We start from the raw sequence: 17,573 nt of genomic DNA, 5'->3' as shown, positions 1-17,573 counted from the left end.
TCAAGCATATATATATTGCACTGTTTTTTTGTTGTTGTTGTCATTGAGTTGTAGGAGTTTTATGGAAAACCCCAAAATGAGCAAAGAACTTGCGTAGCTATTTCTCCAAAGAAGATATACAAATGGCCAATAGGCACATGAAAAGATGCTCAATATCACTAATTATTAGGGAAATGCAAATCTGAATCACAATGAGAGACCATCTCACAGCTGCTAGGATAGCTATTTTTTTTTTAATTTCTTTAATTTTTTGAGATGGAGTCTTACTCTGTGGCCCAGGATGGAGTGCAGTGGCACAATCTCAGCTCCCTGCAACCTCCACTTCCTGGATTCAAGCCATTCTCCTGCCTCAGCCTCCCAAGTAGCTGGGATTACAGGCACCTGCCACCACAGCCCGCTAATTTTTGTATTTTTAGGAGAGATGGGGTTTCACCATGTTGGCCAGGCTGGTCTCCAACTCCTGACCTCAAGTGATCTGGCCACCTCAGTCTCCCAAAGCGCTGGGATTACAGGCATGAGTCACCATGCCCAGCCTTAAATTTTTTTTTTAATTAATGGAAAATAAATGTTGGCAAGGATGTAGAGAAATTGAAACTCTCTTTCATTCCTGGTGGGAAGATAAAATGGTACAGCCATTCTGGAAGACAGTTTGGCAGTTTCTTACAAAGTCAAACATAGACTTATACAACCCAGCAATCACAATCCCAGTTGAGTTCAACTGAGTTGAAAATTTATGTCAATACAAAAACCTCCATGCAAATATTCATAGCAGCAAAGCAAGAACATGGTTTCAATATACATGTGTTTAGTGACCATGATAATGTGCAAACCAAGAATTGCCTGTTTTGAATGTGTTACTTCCTGTCTTGGAGCCTCACTTTCCCTAAATAAGGGGAAGAGCCTGAGGATTCCTGAGAGGTTTCCTACTTTGCTGGTGAAGGAACTTGGCAGTCTGCAAATGCCCCTAAATGAGTTCTGGGTGTCACCTTGACCTGGCTTCACACTTAGAGTTGCCAGGTTTAGCAAATACAAATATAGGTCATTCGATTAAATTTGAATTTCAGATAAACAACAAGTAATCTTTTAGTATAAGTATGTCCATGTAATATTTGGAGCATCCTTCTACCGAAAAGAAAATTCATGGTTTATCTGAAATTCAAATTTAATACAGCCTCTTGTATTTTATCCGGCAATCCTATTCCCACTTCTGCCCTTGAGAGCTTCCCCACATCCCCTCCACATCCATTCTCCTATGTTGCTTTGAAAATAAACAGGCATCAGGGACTGACACACTGATTTCAAAGTCCCTGCCACTTAAATGGATCCCTTTCATCTACCAGGAACTGAAGATGGAAACAAGTGGGCGGGGACAAAAGAGAGCTGAGTGAAGGGAGGTGGTGGAAAGGAAAGGGGCGTTTCATGACGTCGGCCCAGCCTGCTGTCTCCACTGAGGCTCGGGGGCCTCGGGGTTGGCCTCCTGCACTGTTCTCAACCTCGGATGCACGTTGGGAACTCTGAAAAATAATGCTTGGGCGTGACCTGGGCAGTGGGAAGTTTTTAAGCTTCTCTGGTGATTCCTCGAAACAGCCTAGGCTGCTGTTTTCTTGCTGCTAGCAAACCAACCAAACTTAGTGGCAAAAATCACCGCTCCCAGCCAGGCAGCCAGGCAGCTCTCATTCAGAGGCTCATGCAGCTGAGGTTGTCTTGAAAACTTCTGCTTGCACATATCTGGACTTGAGATTAACTGTCACCGGGGATCTCAGTAGGGCAGTCAACCAGATCACCTGTATGTGGTCTTGCCTCATAGCCTGGGCTTCTTTGCAGCACGGCTGTTGAGTTCCAAGGGAGCCAGGCAGAAGTGGCATGGCCTTTTCTAATCTAGCCTGGGGTGTTGTGTAGTATCCCTTCAGCCACATTCTACTCATCAGAAGCAAGTCACTAAGGCCAGCTCACATTCAAGAGGGATGGAATTAGGCCAGGCACCGTAGGTCACGCCTGTAATCCCAGCATTTTGGGAGGCCGAGGTGGGCAGATCACTTGAGGTCAGGAGTTTGAGACCAGCCTGACCAACATAACAAAACCCCATCTCTAGTAAAAATACAAAAATTAGCCAGGCATGATGGCAGGCGTCTGTAATCCCAACTACTCAGGAGGCTGAGGCATGAGAATTGATTGAACCCAGGAGGTAGAGGTTGCAGTGAACTGAGATCACGCCCTTGCACTCCAGCACTCCAGCCTGGGCGAGAGTGAGACTCTGTCTCAAAAAAAAAAAGCCGGGTGCAGTGGCTCATGCGTGTAATCCCAGTACTTTGGGAGGCCGAGACAGGTGGATTACCTGAGGTCAGGAGTTCGAAACCAGCCTGGCCAATATGGTGAAACCCTGTGTCTACTAAAACATAAGATTAGCCGGGTGTGGTGGCATGTGCCTGTAATCCCAGCTACTCAGGAGGCTGAGGGAGAAGAATCACTTGAACCTGGGAGGCGCAGGTTGCAGTGAGCCGAGATTGTACCACTGCACTCCAGCCTGAGCAAGAGAGCAAGACTCCATCTCAGGAAAAAAAAAAAAAAAAAAAGAGGGATGAAATTAGACTTCATCTCTTGATGGGACAAATGCCAAGGAATTTGTGATCCTATATGAAGACCACCACAGCTACCACTAGAATAAAGCCTCCAGAATCCATTCTCCTGTCTACACTCCCCCAGCCCAAGCCACCATCGCTGCTCACCTGGGAAGTCCAGTGGCCTCTGCAGGGTCTCCCTGCCTCCCATCTCCCACCCCAGGCTGCCCTCCACACTGCAGCTGGAGTCTCAATCCCAGAGAGTGGAGTCCATGGCCCCCATGAGCTGGTCTTTGTGTCTTCAATTCATTCGCATCCTCAAGCTTCCAGGCAGAGCCAGACTCAGGCAGGTGCTCTCCCGAGCTATGCATAAGCCTAGCTCCTGCCAGACAGGCATGTCATCCCTTGGTAGGGAGCCACAAAACTTCCCAACCCCCATCCCTTGCTCCTCCTTCAGGACCTTACCCAGACCCCTCTCCAGAGAAGCCTTCTCTGAGCACCCCCAAGGTGGGTCAAGCTCAGCACCCTGGCCTTTCCTTTGCAATGTATAGGTCGTTTCACACGTTTTCGTTTAATCTTGTACTGCAGTTTGACACATATGCAGAAAAGTGCACAAATCCTTAGCGAATTTTCACAAAGTGAGCAAGCCTGTATATCCAGCTCTCAGGTCAAGAAACAGAACATTTCTAAGGCTGGGCAAGGTGGCTCACGCCTGCAATCCCAGCACTTTGGAAGACTCATGAGGAAAGATCACTTGAGGCCAGGAGTTCAAGTCTAGTCTGTGCAACATAGTGAGACCTCTTCTCTATAAAAATTTTTTAAAAATTAGCCAGGCGTGTTGGCACTTTCCTGTAGTCCTGGCTACTCAGGAGGCTGGGGCAGGAAGATCACTTGAGCCCAGGAGGTTGAGGCTGCAATGAGCTATAATTGTACCACTGCACTCCATCCTGGGCAACAGAATAAGATTCTGTTGAAGGAAAGAAGGAAGGAAGGAAGGAAGGAAGGAGAGGAAGAAAGAGAGAACATTTTTACTCGGGTGATGGGTGCACCAAAATATAGAAATCACTGCTAAAGAACTTATTCATGTAACCAAACACCACCTGTTCCCCAAAAACCTATTGAAATAAAAACAAAGAGAGAGAGAGGGAGGAAGGAAGGAAGGAAGGAAGATTCCTAGTACCTCAGGAGCCCTCCAAGGTCCTTTTGTTCACCATCCACCATCCCTTCCTCCCCCCAGCCCTGGTAACCACTATTCCAACTTCCAATCCTTTAGACTAGTGCCACCTGTTTTTAAACTTCATACCAATGGACCCATACGGTATGTGCTCTGGGGTCTGGTTTCTGTGTCCAGTCTCATGTTAGTTTTTGTAATATTTTAATCAGAGCCGGCTACATAATTTGTGATGCCCAGTGCAAAATGAAAGTGTGGACCATCCCCCCCAACCCCACCCCCAACACCATTCAAAAGTTATTAAGAATTTCAAGATGGCAGCTGCAGAGCCTAAGTCAGTCACGTGATTCTTCTGAGTGCAGGGCCCTGTGTAAGTCACACAAGCCCACGAAGCCATCCTGTTTCCAGTTGCCTGTTTGCTCGAGTGTCTCTTCCTTAAGGGCAAGAGCTGTGCTAGGGGCAAGTCACCATCTCTGTGGAGTTTCTTCAGCCTTCATTCATTAAAACCTCACAGAGGCCCTGAGGCCAAGAAGGAGGGTGATCATTATAAGCATCACACCCGTTTAATTGATGCAATGTCTAGACTGAAAATGCCGCAGGACTCAGCCAAGGTCCCACAGTGAGTGAGTGCAGGAGCGGACCTCACATACGAGCCCTCTGGCTCTAGGCAGCCTCCCCCTGCCTCCAACTCTGCCCTAGAATCTACTGCATGCCAAGTACTGGACCCAGGACAAAGGGAATAAAGAGTTCCTGCCCAAAAGGAACTTTCAATTAAACTAGAAAACAAAAACAGGACTTACACACATGAAAACATTATTAACCGAAGCATTTTGTCCTTCATGTGCGGGCCTTGTAGCTGCAAGAACTGGAGGCTGTCTCTGCCTAACCAAGCAAGAAGGATCGACAAGAGAGGTTGCAGCCAGGCGTGGTGGCTCATGCCTGTAATCCCAGCACTTTGGGAGGCCAAGACAGGGGGATCACCTAAGGTCAGTAGTTCGAGACCAGCCTGGCCAACATGGTGAAACCCCATCTCTACTAAAAATACAAAAATTAGCCAGGCGTGATGGTGTATGCCTGTGATCCCAGCTACTTGGAAGGCTGAGGCAGGAGAACCACTTGAATCCAGGAGGCGGAGGTTGCAGTGAGCCGAGATCACACTGTTGCACTCCAGCTTGGGTGACAAAGCGAGACTTCATCTAAAAAAAATTTAAAAATTAAAAAAATAGGGGGTGCAGAGAGCCTGGACAGGAAGCTGAGGGCAGGCAGAGCTCCTGGGAGCCCTGGTGAGCAGTGGAGCCCCACCCTGGCTCTCACAGGGGCACAGTCTGGTCAGCATGCTGCTGTTGCATCTGTGCACCACACACTCCAGCCATCCCATCAGTCCCAGTATCACTTGCTCACAGGACAGCGTCTGATTGGCTGAGCTCTGGCCTGGGGCTCAAACCCTGGCTCTCCACCCCTGGCTCTCCTAGAGCTGGGAGACAGACGGACAGCCTGGCCCCTCTGTTCTCACAGTGGGAGGGAGAGAATTCCTCAGAAAGAAATCAAGGGGTCATGAGGACCAGGGATGAAAGCGAGGCGGCTAAAAAATGACAGAAACCCCCTATAATGCACGTGTTTGTTTAGATCACCAGTACACCGAGCAACAGTGGAGGGCTCCTGTCCTTGAAACTGACTTTGCCTGTGCTTGTGGAGGAGGCTGGTAAAACCATTGTAAAAGGCAAGTCCGCAAGCACCCAGGTGTTTGTGAAAGTGTGGTGTGATGATTACTTTTAGCTGTCAGCTTGACTGGGTTAAGGGATACCCAGATAGCAGGTGCAACATTATTTCTGGGTGCATCTAGGAGAGTGTTTTCAAAGAGATTGCTACTCAAATCAGTAGACCAAGTAAAAAACATCTGCCCTCACCAATGTAGGTGGGCAACATTCAATCCACTGAGGGCCCAAACAGAACAAAAAGACAGAGGAAAAGCAAATTCACTCTCTTCTGGACCTGGGACATCTACCTTCTCACGCCCTGGGACATTGAAGCTCCTGGTTCTCAGAACTTTAGGCTCAAACTGAATGATACCATCAGCTTCCCTGGCTCTTCAACCTGCAGACGACATACTGTGGGACTTCTTAGGCTCCCAATCACTCAGGCCAACCTCCATTATAAATCCCCTCTTCCAGGTCTATAGCTATGTCTATAGTGCTGTCTGTATCTTGTTCATTCTGTTTCTCTGACTAATCCATGTGGTTAAAGTAAAAACCCTCAAACCTCACACTAACAGCAGAGAAGCTATAACACGGTCAAGCTTCAACTCACCAATGCATATGCCAGAGCCCTCTTAGAAACGTGGCTTCCTTGAAGGGAAGACCATGTTGTCATCAGGGCAGTGACCTCCAAGGAGCCTGGAAAAGAGTGAGAAGGTCCACCGGGAATAACGTGGAAAGAATTCCCATCTGTGACACAGTAGAGAGGCCCAGAATCTGGCGGACATGAAGATTCCAGTTCTGTCTTGTGGGCGGGGACACATCCCCAGGCCTCACCCAGCACCCTGGGGCTGGAATACACCTCTAACTTGTATCCTACCTCCAGTCCCAGCTAGGCAGGACTGTGTTCTGGGAAGTAGATTGTGGGAGCCATGTCGTTTGTGGGTGACAGCTGCCTATTGCTCCCTGGACTGAGCAAAAGGGGGTTCCATTTGCCCTCACTACCTCCTCTTCCCAGTGCTAGGCAGGGCAATATCAGTGGCGACGCCATGGGGCATGGTTATGAAAGTGGGAAAATGCTTGATCCCACTTGTGCAAGAATTTTCTACTCTGTGTGTGAGTACAGCAGTCACTGAACACGGGTGGGGGCCAGGGGCTGCTGCTTTGTGTCCATGTATTGGTTAGCTATTGCTGTGCAACAAATACGCAGCAATAGCTAACCGATACATGGACACTCCAAAGCTCAATGGCTGAAAAAAAAATTATGTCTTATTTTTCATGAGTTTATGGGAGGGCTGGAGTGCTGCCGGAGGTTGGAGGCTTGGCTGAGGCAACTCTGCTCCACATATTTCACCCTCATCCTAGGACCTGCTGATTTTGTCCTTCTCTTAGAGATGGCAGAAATGCACAAGATGGCACAGAGACACTCAGGGCCTCTGGAACTGGTGCACTGTCACTTCAGCCTGGTCCTGTCGGTCAACACAGGTCTCATGGCCAGCCCAGAGTCACATTGAGAGGGCACTGCAAAGTAATGTGGCAAAGGGTGTAGATACAGAAAGAGATGATGAAGCGAGGCCAGTACCCAGGGGTGAATGGAGCTGGGGGGCAGAAACTAGGAAGCCGGCTTGATCCATGCCAGGTTGCAAGGGCAAGTTCAGGCCATGCACAGAGGAGTTGGGAGAAGAGTCAAGCCTGGGGGAAATCCCAGGGAAGGTATAGAGACTAAGGAGGCAGAAGGCCATGGTGCTGGTGGCTGAAAGTGGCCTGGAGCAAGCTGGCGGTAAGCATGAATCTCATCAACTTCGCCTTGTGCCCAGAAAGGGCTTGTGCCAGGGTGCCCAGGCCCATAAAACACCACTTCAGGGCAGACCTGTTCCAAAGATCCAGAGCAATTTTAGGTGTATCTGTGTTTCTGTTGTTGTTGATTTTTTTCATTTTTGTTGTTAAGGCGAGGTCTCACTATGTTACCCAGGCTGGCCCTGTTGCCCAGGCTGGCCCTGAACTTCCGAGCTCAAGCCCTCCTCCCTCCTGGGCGTCAGCTGGGACTACAAGCACATGCCACAGCTTCTATCTGTTTTTATTAAACCATATTTCCTGAATTTTAGCCATTCGCATTCAAATTTTATTCATTTTTTTTTGCCGTATCCGCTTGCCGCCTATACTAATATTTACTTGATATTTTTATTTAAATCAACTCATATTTTTTGCTGTCATTATTTAGTTTTTATTTCATAATCATAAACTTGACTCTACAATCCAGCTAGGCGTGGAAGAGAATAAGGAAAATTTGGAGCTCAAAGGGAACTGCAGTGAGAGCACAAAGATTATAGGATACTGTGAGCAAATGGGGTGGAGGAGCGCTCTCCGGAGCTACAGAAGGAATGATCTCGAGGTTAAGATAAAACACAAGTCGACTGGGCATGGTGGCACATGCCTGTAATCCCAGCACTTTGGGAAGCCAAGGTGGGCGGATCATCTGAGGTCAGGAGTTCAAGACCAGCCTGGCCAACATGGTGAAACCCCGTCTCTACTAAAAATACAAAAATTAGCCAGGCATGGTTGTGCTCACCTGTAATCCCAGCTACTTAGGAGGCTGAGGCAGGAGAATCACTGGAACCTTGGAGGCGGAGGTTGCAGTGAGCTGAGATTGTGACATTGCACTCCAGCCTGGATGGCAAGAGTGAAACTGTCTCAAAAACAAAACAAAACAAAACAAACACAAGTCAAGCTTATTAGAGTTGTCAACAGTCAGCAATGGTGATCTTCTTGCTGGTCTTGAAATTCCTGGACCCAAAACCCTCCATGGCCTCCACAATATTCATGCCTTCTTTCACCTTGCCAAAGACCACATGCCCGCCATCCAACCACTCACTCTTGGCAGTGCAAATGAAAAACAGGGAACCGTTTGTGTTAGGTCCAGCATTTGCCTTGGACAAGATGCCAGAACCTGTCTGCTTCAGGATGAAGTTCTCATCATCAAATTTCTCCCCATAGATGGACTTGCCACCAGTGCCATTATGGTGTGTGAAGTCACCACCCTGACACATAAACCCTGGAATAATTCTGTGAAAGCAGGAACCCTTATAACCAAATCCTTTCTCTGCAATGCTCAGAGCACGAACATTTTCTGCTGTCTTTGGAAACTTGTCTGCAAACAGCTGGATGGAGATGCGGCCCAAGGGCTCATCGAAGAACTTGGTGGGGTTGACCATGGCTGATAGTATGGGGACCCTGTGGCAGTGTATGCAAAACTCAACTTATATTTTTAATGTAAAGATTTAACTTAATAATACTCATGAAATCATTGACTTCTGTGCTTGTTTATATATATATATGTACACACATATACACATACATATATATGTAGTTTTTTTTTGAGACAGAGTCTCACTCTGTCACCCAGGCTGGGGTGCAGTGGCACAATCTTGGCTCACTGCAACCTCCACCTCCCGGGTTCAAGCAATTCTTATGCCTCAGCATCCCGAGTAGCTGGGATTACAGGCATGCACCACCACACCTGGCTAATTTTTGTATTTTTAATAGAGTCAGGATTTCATCATGTTGACCAGGCTGGTCTCCAACTCCTGACCTCAGGTGACCCACCTGCCTCGGCCTCCCAAAGTGCTAGGATTACAGGTGTGAGCCACCGCACCCAGCCGCAACTCAAATATATATATATAATGGCACAATCTCAGCTCACTGCAACCTCTGCCTCCCAGGTTCAAGTGATTCTCTCGCCTCAGTCTCCTGAGTAGCTGGGATTACAGGCACCCGCCATCATGCCCCGCTAATTTTTGTATTTTTGTAGAGAGAGGGTATCACCATGTTGGCCAGGCTGGTCTTGAACACCTGACCTTAGGTGATCTGCCTGCCTCAGCCTCCCAAAGTGATGGGATTACAGGTGTGAGCCACCACACCTGGCTCCAACTCATATTTTTAATGTAAAGATTTAATTTAATAATATTCATGAAATAATTGACTTCTGTTCTAGCTGTATCTTTACTAATGTCACAGTAAAACAACATATAACCTCCAGGACAAAATAATTATTTTTATATATATATTTATATTTTTAAGATGGAGTCTCACTCTGGCGCCCAGGCTGGAGTGCAATGGTACGATCTCAGCTCACTGCAACCTCCGCCCCCCAGGTTCAAGTGATTCTCCTGCGTTAATCTCCCGAGTAGCTGGGATTACAGGTGCCCACCACCACGCCTGGCTAATTTTTGCATTTTTAGTAGAGACGGGATTTCACCATGTTGCCCAGGCTGGTCTGGAACTCCTGACCTCAGGTGATCTGCCCACCTTGGCCTCCCAACGTTCTAGAATTACACGTATGAGCCATCACACCCGGCCAATTATTCATATTGTTAAAGAAAGAAAACAAGTCATAGTAGGATATTTAGAGTGTGAATCCATTAATACAGAAATCGAAAACAGCCACCGCTATATATTTGAGGTAAAGTTTAAAAGGGTCAGCCAGGTGAGGTCTGGAGTTCGAGACCAACCTGGCCAACATGATGAAACCCTGTCTGCACTAAAAATACAAAAATTAGCTGGGTGTGGTGGTGGACACCTGCAATCCAGCTACTCAGGAGGCAGAGGCAGGAGAACCGCCTGAACCTAGGCTGCAGTGAGCGGAGATCGCGCCACTGCACTCCAGCCTGGGCACACAGTGAGACTCTCTCTCAACAAAAAGGAAAAAAGAAAAGTTGACTCCCAAGGAGAGAGGCATCCAGCTCAAATCTGTCTCCCTGCTGGCTTTAAGGCAGTCATTTTATTAGTCAAGGTTTGGGGTTGGATTAGCAGGTGATTGGTGGAAGGAAGAGGGAGATGGGCAGAATCCTTGAGGATTCATGGTTATCTTCTCATGCTAACTTATGGTTCACGTGTGCAAATTCAGAGGAAGTTATCTGAAACATGATGGAAATTCAGGCTGTGATGTCAGCAAGCCGGTTCTGCACAGACTAGTTGGCCACATTCGTTTCAACAGATTTCAGCCAGTTTGGTTATCTTACGAATGAAAGGAGTTTCAGCATTTCAGCAAGTTGTTTCTTTCCTTATCTGCTATCCTGCAAACTCAAGAATTTCTGTTACTTACTGGTTTTGTTGTTGTTGTTGTTGTTTTAGTGAGACAGGGTCTCCCTCTGTCGCCCTGGTTGGAGTGCAGTGGTGCGCAATCGTGACTCACTGCAGCCTTGAACTCCTGGGCTCAAGCAATCCTTTTGCCCCAACCTCCTGAGTAACTGGGATGACAGGCATGCGCTACCATGCCCAACTAATTTTTATTTTATATAGAGACGGGTTCTCACTGTGTTGTCCAGGCTGGTCTTAAACTCCTGGGCTCAAGCAGTCCTCCTGCCTCAGCATCCCAAAGTGCTGGGATTACAGACATGAGCCACTGTGCCCGGAGTTACTGATTTCTTTAACTCTTTGAGGCACAATTTCAGAAGGAAGGAAAGAAGGAAGAAAATATTATGGTTGCAATAGCAGTTACTGAGCAAAAAACAAAACAAAACTAGGATGAAGACTGCCTGCCTAACATACCAAAATCCATTTCTCCTGCTTTGCTTTGCAAGGCTCAGTCTTGAGCGGCAAGACCTACCTGTGCAGACACTCATCTGGGCCCTTCTGTAGCGAGTGCAGACAGCAGGTGCAGAGTGGCTCTCGAGGAACGGCTGTGTGTCCTGCACAGAGGCCTCCTGTGTGGGGCAGGGAGGACAGCAGGAACCGGACACGTACGGAACTACCCTGAAACAGCAAGAACAGGCAATTGCAGGCACAGCATTGAGGCATCGGTCTTACTTTGGGAGGCCAAGGCAGGTGGATCACTTGAGGTCAGAAGTTGGAGACCAACCTGGACAACATAGTGAAATCCCATCTCTACTAAAAATACAAAAATTAACCAACACAAATTTGGGAATTCCCACAACACCTCTCAGTGTCATTGTGGAGGGTGTCCAGGTTCTTGGCGTCTTGAACAAGGAATTGGACAAAACACACAAAGCAAGAAAGGAATGAAGGGGTTTATTGAAAATGAAAGTACACTCCACAGTGCAGGAGCAGGCTCGAGCATAGGGGCTCAAGGGCCCGGATACAGAATCTTCTTGGGTCCAAATACTCCCTACAGGTTTCCCATTGGCCACTTGGTGGTCAACTCGTGTAAACGAAGTGGTGGCCCGAAATCTGTCTGATTGGTTGCGGAAAGCAACCAATGGGAAATTGAGGCAATCCAGTCAGGAGTCAATCTGGGTTTGGCTTTTGTTATTGCCATGGTTTCTGTCAGTGTAACACTAGGTTCAAATTCCTCTAGAATTACCTTGTGCTTCAGATGGGGGTTGAGTTGCTTCAGTGTCTTTCTTTCTCCCTCCCTCCCTCCATCCCTTCTTTCCTTCCTCCTGTTATATATAAAGTTTCAGTGCCGCAAAACAAATAGCACTCAAATATAAAATTTTCTTTTAATTCTCAGCAAAGCAAGGTATTTCTATAGAAGGGTGCGCCCTTACAGATAGAGCAATGGTGAGCACACACTTGGACAAGGGAGGGGAAGGGGTTCTTATCCCTGACCCACATGGCCCCTGCTGCTGTGTTGTTTCCCTGTTGGTAGAGTTAGACCGCACAGGCTAAACTAATTCCGATTGGCTAATAACCGGGAAAAATGGTTATGACAGAGCAGGTAATCAGAATGAGTCAGGGTGGAGCAGGTAATCGAAAAAGGTTGCTTTATGAGGAAGTTAAGTTTAAAAGTAGAAGGTAAAGAATTGAACATACTGACATATTGATTCTTTGAAAAGAAATTTAGAACTCATATCTAACACTTCCTGCCTTCCTTCCTTCTTTCCTTCCTTCCTTTCTTCCTTCTTTTTTTCTTTCTTTCTTTGAGACAAGGTCTTGCTCTGTTACCCAGGCTGCAGTGCAGTGGTTGCAATCATAACTCACTGCAGCCTTCAACTTCTGGCTTCAAGCAATTGATCCTCCCACTTTAGCCTCTCAAGTAGCTGACACTACAGCTGTGCATCACCACACCTGACTAATTTTTAAATTTTTTTTGTCAAGACTGGGCCTTGCCATGTTGCCCAGGCTGATCTTGAACTCCTGGCCTCAAGCAATGCTCCTGCCTCAGCCTCCCAAAACCCTGGGATTACCTCCCAAGGGTCTTTCTTAATATTTCTTCCTCACCCTCAGTTTCTGGTCTTCTCTGTGCACTCACACCTCGAGGGGCTCTCCCCACACTCTTGCCCCTCCTCATGGGAAAACTGCAGTTACTTGTTACTTCATGCTTCCTGTGTCCTTGGGTCTCAGAGGCAGGACTTTCTCAGTAATCCCTCCCCACTTCCCTATGGCAGCTTACAGTTTTTGTTTTCTAGGGGAGTAGAGATGAAGGGTCTGGGCCAGGTGCAGTGGCTCACGCCTGTAATCCCAGCCATTTGGGAGGCCAAGGCAGGCAGATCGCCTGAGGTCAGGAGTTTGAGACCAGCCTGGGCAACACGGTGAAACCATGTCTCTACTAAAAACACAAAAATTAGCCAGGTGTGGTGGCGTGTGCCTGTAATCCCAGCCATGCAGGAGGCTGAAGCAGGAGAATCACTCGAACCTGGGAGGCGGACATTGCAGTGAGCCAGGATTGCACCACTGCATTCCACCCTGGGTGTCAAAGCAAGACTCTGACTCAAAAAATAAATGGAGGAATGCTCATCATCACGGGCCATCAGAGAAATGCAAATCGAAACCACAGTGAGATACCATCTCACACCAGTTAGAATGGCAATCATTAAAAAGTCAGGAAGCAACAGGTGCTGGAGAGGATGTAGAGAAATAGGAACACTTTTACACTGTTGGTGGGACTGTAAACTAGTTCAACCATTGTGGAAGACAGTGTGGCGATTCCTCAAGGATCTAGAACTAGAAATACCATTTGACCCAGCCATCCCATTACTGGGTATATACCCAAAGGATTATAAATCATGCTGCTATAAAGACACATGCACACGTATGTATATTGTGGCACTATTCACAATAGCAGAGACTTGGAATCAACCCAAATGTCCATCAATGATAGACTGGATTAAGAAAATGTGGCACATATACACCATGGAATACTATGCAGCCATACAAAAGGATGAGTTCATGTCCTTTGTAGGGACATGGATGAACCTGGAAACCATCATTCTGAGTGAACTATTGCAAGGACAGAAAACCAGACACCACATGTTATCACTCATAGGTGGGAATGGAACAATGGGAACACTTGGACACAGGGTGGGGAACATCACACACCGGGGCCTGTCGTGGGGTCGGAGGTGGGGGGAGGGATAGCGTTAGGAGATATACCTAATGTAAATGACGAGTTAACGGGTGCAGCACACCAACATGGCACATGTATACATATGTAACAAACCTGCACATTGGCACATGTACCCTAAAACTTAAAGTATAATAATGATTTTTTTAAAAAAGAAAGAAATGAAGAGTCTGGATGGTGTTTATGCTTTCCAACAAATGCGGCCAATCCTATTGAGAAATATGAATGAAATTCTAAGTGCCCCCCGCCGCCGCCCAGCTGGCTGAATGGACCACCTCCTGGCCAAGGGAACGCAGAGTCAACTTGAAAACAGAATGCTTGGCCATGGTGGGATGGGGGGTCTGATGCACCTCATTGTTACGCTCCCTCCCTCACTAACTACAATTAGATTTTCTTCCCTAAGGGCTAAACAGAAACCAGCCACACTGATATCACCTATAACCACCTGAGGCTGCTCCTTCTTTTTTACCGGATAAGAGACCTCCATGGTCTGGTCAGTCCATGGAGAATGCTCAATAAAGGTTTCTGCATCTTCATGTCACCTTTTGATATCAGAGGGCTGAAAACTCCACCCTTGAATCAGGCTGATACTGCCATGTTTTTGTACATGGGACCCATGAAGGGACATGAAGCTCACTTGCACATGTTTCTCCTTTCATAAATATTCGTGACTCCTATATCTTATTAAATATGTATGTTTAGCCATCCCGCTCAGCATAAATTCCTATTCCCTTTGCCCCTCCCTTGAAGTGACTGTTTCTGGCTTGTGACCAGAGGCTACGCTTCCCAGCCTGTCAGAATGGCCACTCTGCAGGCTGCAACCCTTTATGAGAAATAAAGCTCTTCTTTCCAAATGTATGAGCCTCGTTGTTCTTCAGTTGTCACTGTCCTCTAGCCCTGTACCAAAGAGGGAGGTGGTCTCTGGTGTCCTGCTCTGCTCCTGGTCTTTCTCATAAACTGGAGGTCTATGAAAACTCTCCTTGAGTCTGCAGTGCCCAGGACTTTATATGCCTACTCTAGTTTGCACTCAGGCTCCAGCAAATTTGCTAAAAATGTTAGCTAAATAATGTTATCTCTCGTGCATGGCACCAGGAACCTCTTCCTCTTGTACTGCACACAGGTAAGCTGGTGCTCATGTCCCATCTATCACTGGGGAGGCAACTGTCTTTCCTTAGATTTCAGGCTACACAGTTGCCCTGCCCCTTCAGCTTTCCAGTAGGTTCAAGAAAAGTTTGCTTTTGAGGTTTCCTGGCTCTTTGCTTTCGCAATTTTCCTGCTTTTGCTAGGGTGGGAGAAATGCTGTTTCTCCCTTACTGTGTCCTAGGTGGGAGAAGGATTACTTGGTAATATCCATCTTGCACTTTGAATGATTTTGTGACATCATGCATTGGTCATTTGGAAAATGTTGGTTCACTAAGCTATGCAAAACTTCCAAATGTCAGTTTTATTATACAATATCAAAAATCACATTTTAAAAATATCACTAGTGATCTCATCTAAAAAGTATCTAAATATTGAGAAGCTGTCCAAGCACAGTGGCTCATGCCTGTAATCCCAGCACTGCACTTTGAGAGGCCGAGGCGGGTGGATCACTTGAGGTCAGGAGTTTGAGACCAGCCTGGCCAACATGGTGAAACCCCATCTCTACTAAAAATTACAAAAATTAGCTGGGCATGGTGGCAGGTGCCTATAATCCCAGCTACCTGGGAGGTTGAGCCAAAAGAATCGCTTGAACCTGGGAAGCGAAGGTTGCAGTGAGCCAAGACCATGCTATTGCATTCCAGCCTGGGCGACAAGAGTGAAACTCCATCTCAAAAAAGAAAGAAAGAAAGAAAGAAATTGAGAAGCTGTCAAGCTCTTGGTGGCAGATAACAAGTTTTCCCAAAATCCTAATGCTCAACTTGAAAGCTTGAGTTTTATCATTGGCAAAACATACTGCCAGTTGTTTCCCTTGAAGTGACAGACTCATTTTGTTCATTTTTGAGAAAATGTCTGCCAAATACCAGAGTCTGAATATCTATACTTTGATGTGTCAGAAGTTTCTTCCAAGTAAAACAGTGTTCCATGATAAAAAGCAGCTAGTTCAGCTCGCAACTCAAACAACTGCACCAGTGTCTCACCTTGAAAAGCCATTGTACCCAGTGTGTGGCAGAATCCTGTTCTGTGTTCACTCTGTCACAATCTTCAGAAGTGAACTCGAGAATTCAAATTTAATAACACTAATTCTTACTGCTTCATTAGGAACATTCTTAAGTGAAAGTGGATTGTTTTAAACTGTGAGTAGACTCACACTTGTAATCCCAGCACTTAGGGAGGCTGAGGTGAGCAGATCACCTGAGGTCGGGAGTTCGAGACCAGCCTGGGCAACATGTCGAAACCCTGTCTCTAATAAAAATACAAATATTAGCCAAGCATGGTGGCCCATGCCTGTAGTCCCAGCTACTAGGGAAGCTGAGGCAGGAGAATCACATGAACCCGGGAGGCAGGGGTTGCAGTGAGCTGAGATTTCACCACCGTACTCCAGCCTGGGCCACAGAGCAAGACTCTGTCTTAAATAAATAAATAAAATAAAATAAGTTAGCCAGTTGTGGTGGTGCACACTTGTATTCCCAGCTACTCGGGAGGCTGAGGTGGGAAGATTGCTTGAGCCTGAGAAATTGGGGCTGTGGTGAGCCGTGATTGTGCTGCTGCACTCCAGCCTGGGTGACAGAGGGAGATTCTATCTCAAAACATAAAAATTAATAAAAAGTAAAAATAAACTGTGAGTGGTGAAGAATACAATGAGTTCTAGTACAGTCAGTGTCACTGACAAATTAACGTCAAGTGCAAGCAGTATTACTCGCTATTGCTTTTATACCATCAGTGCAAATACCAAAATAAAAGGTAAATGACATCTTAGTATTATCGTAAATAAATATAAATTGTGAAATAGTTTTTACCTTGTAGACCCCTTGAAAGAATCTCTGGGATCCCAGAGGTCTACAGATCAACTTTTTTTTTTCCTTTTTTGAGACAGAGTCTCACTCTGTCGCCCAGGCTGAAGTGCGATCTCGGCTCACTGCAACCTGCACCTCCCAGGTTCAAGCGATTCTCGTGCCTCAGCCTCCCAAGTAGCTGGGACTACAGGCATTTGCCACTATGTCTAGCTAATTTTTGTATTTTTAGTAGAGACCAGGTTTCACCTTGTTGGCCAGGCTGGTCTTGAACTCCTGACCGCAAATGATCCACCTATCTCTGCCTCCCAAAGTGCTGGGATTACAGGTGTAAGCCACCATGCCAGGCCCCAGATTAAACTTTGAGAACTTCAATACAGCTTGGCAGAGTGCCTGGCATAGAGTAGCAATCCAATGAATAATTAGTTCAATAAATTAATGAACTAATAATTTTTATTTATTTTACTTTTCAAAATAAGATAGAAGACTGAGCATGAAGGTTCACACCTGTAATCCTAATGCTTTGGGAGGCTGAGGTGGGAGGATCACTTCAGCCAGGAGTTCAAGATCAGCCTGGGCAACATAGCAAGACCCCATCTCTCTACAAAAAAAAATTAAAAATTAGCCTGGAGTGGTGATGCATGCCTGTAGTCAAGACTACTTGGAAGTTGAGGCAGAAGGATCACTTAAGCCCAGGAGTTGGAGGTTACGGTGAGCTATGATCCCATCACTGCACTCCAGCCCAAAGAGTGAGACTCTGTTTTTAAAAATAAATAAATAAATAAAGATAGATCTCCTCCTGTCTTTTCATGGGAAAGGAGGCTGTTTCTCTAAGGAACAAGACAATTTTGATCCGACATCCTATTCCGAGTGGATTGCAGATCAATTGATGTCCTGGGTGAACTGATTTGTCAG

At 46.5% G+C, this 17,573-nt stretch overlaps 2 protein-coding genes across 4 annotated transcripts in view; both read right to left on the bottom strand.

The window, feature by feature from the left end:
- Window positions 1-6,195, bottom strand: part of URI1 (URI1 prefoldin like chaperone) — a 90,279-nt gene extending 84,084 nt beyond the window's left edge. Inside the window, exon 1 of one of the 3 annotated variants that reach the window (XM_054538812.2) lies at window positions 6,037-6,195. In XM_054538812.2, the coding sequence (XP_054394787.1) occupies window positions 6,037-6,044 (8 nt within the window). In that variant the 5' untranslated portion in view covers window positions 6,045-6,195. The remainder of the gene's footprint in view (window positions 1-6,036) is intronic. The other 2 variants (XM_054538811.2, XM_054538813.2) reach the window with 2 other exon arrangements.
- Window positions 6,196-8,164: 1,969 nt separating this feature from the next.
- On the bottom strand, window positions 8,165-15,858 carry LOC134760669 (peptidyl-prolyl cis-trans isomerase A-like). The gene is made up of 4 exons (XM_063719787.1): window positions 15,846-15,858; window positions 11,522-11,613; window positions 11,029-11,174; window positions 8,165-8,654 (listed from the first exon to the last, which is right to left on the bottom strand). Exons 1-4 carry the CDS (start codon window positions 15,856-15,858, stop codon window positions 8,165-8,167), a joined length of 741 nt encoding a protein of 246 aa, XP_063575857.1.
- Window positions 15,859-17,573: the final 1,715 nt, after the last annotated feature.

This window comes from Pongo abelii, chromosome 20 (assembly GCF_028885655.2).
Source record: "Pongo abelii isolate AG06213 chromosome 20, NHGRI_mPonAbe1-v2.0_pri, whole genome shotgun sequence".
NCBI classification, from domain to species: Eukaryota; Metazoa; Chordata; class Mammalia; order Primates; family Hominidae; genus Pongo; species Pongo abelii.
The sequence above is the reverse complement of the archived record's forward strand: the minus strand, read 5'-3'. Positions and strand labels throughout refer to the sequence as shown.

Coding starts and splice junctions, on each gene's coding strand:
- LOC134760669 (XM_063719787.1), bottom strand. Junction 11,175..11,521: donor TTTGGACCCAAGAAGATTCT/GTATCCGGGCCC, acceptor TTGCTGTTTCAG/GGTAGTTCCGTACGTGTCCG. Junction 8,655..11,028: donor CCAGATGAGTGTCTGCACAG/GTAGGTCTTGCC, acceptor ACACTGCCACAG/GGTCCCCATACTATCAGCCA.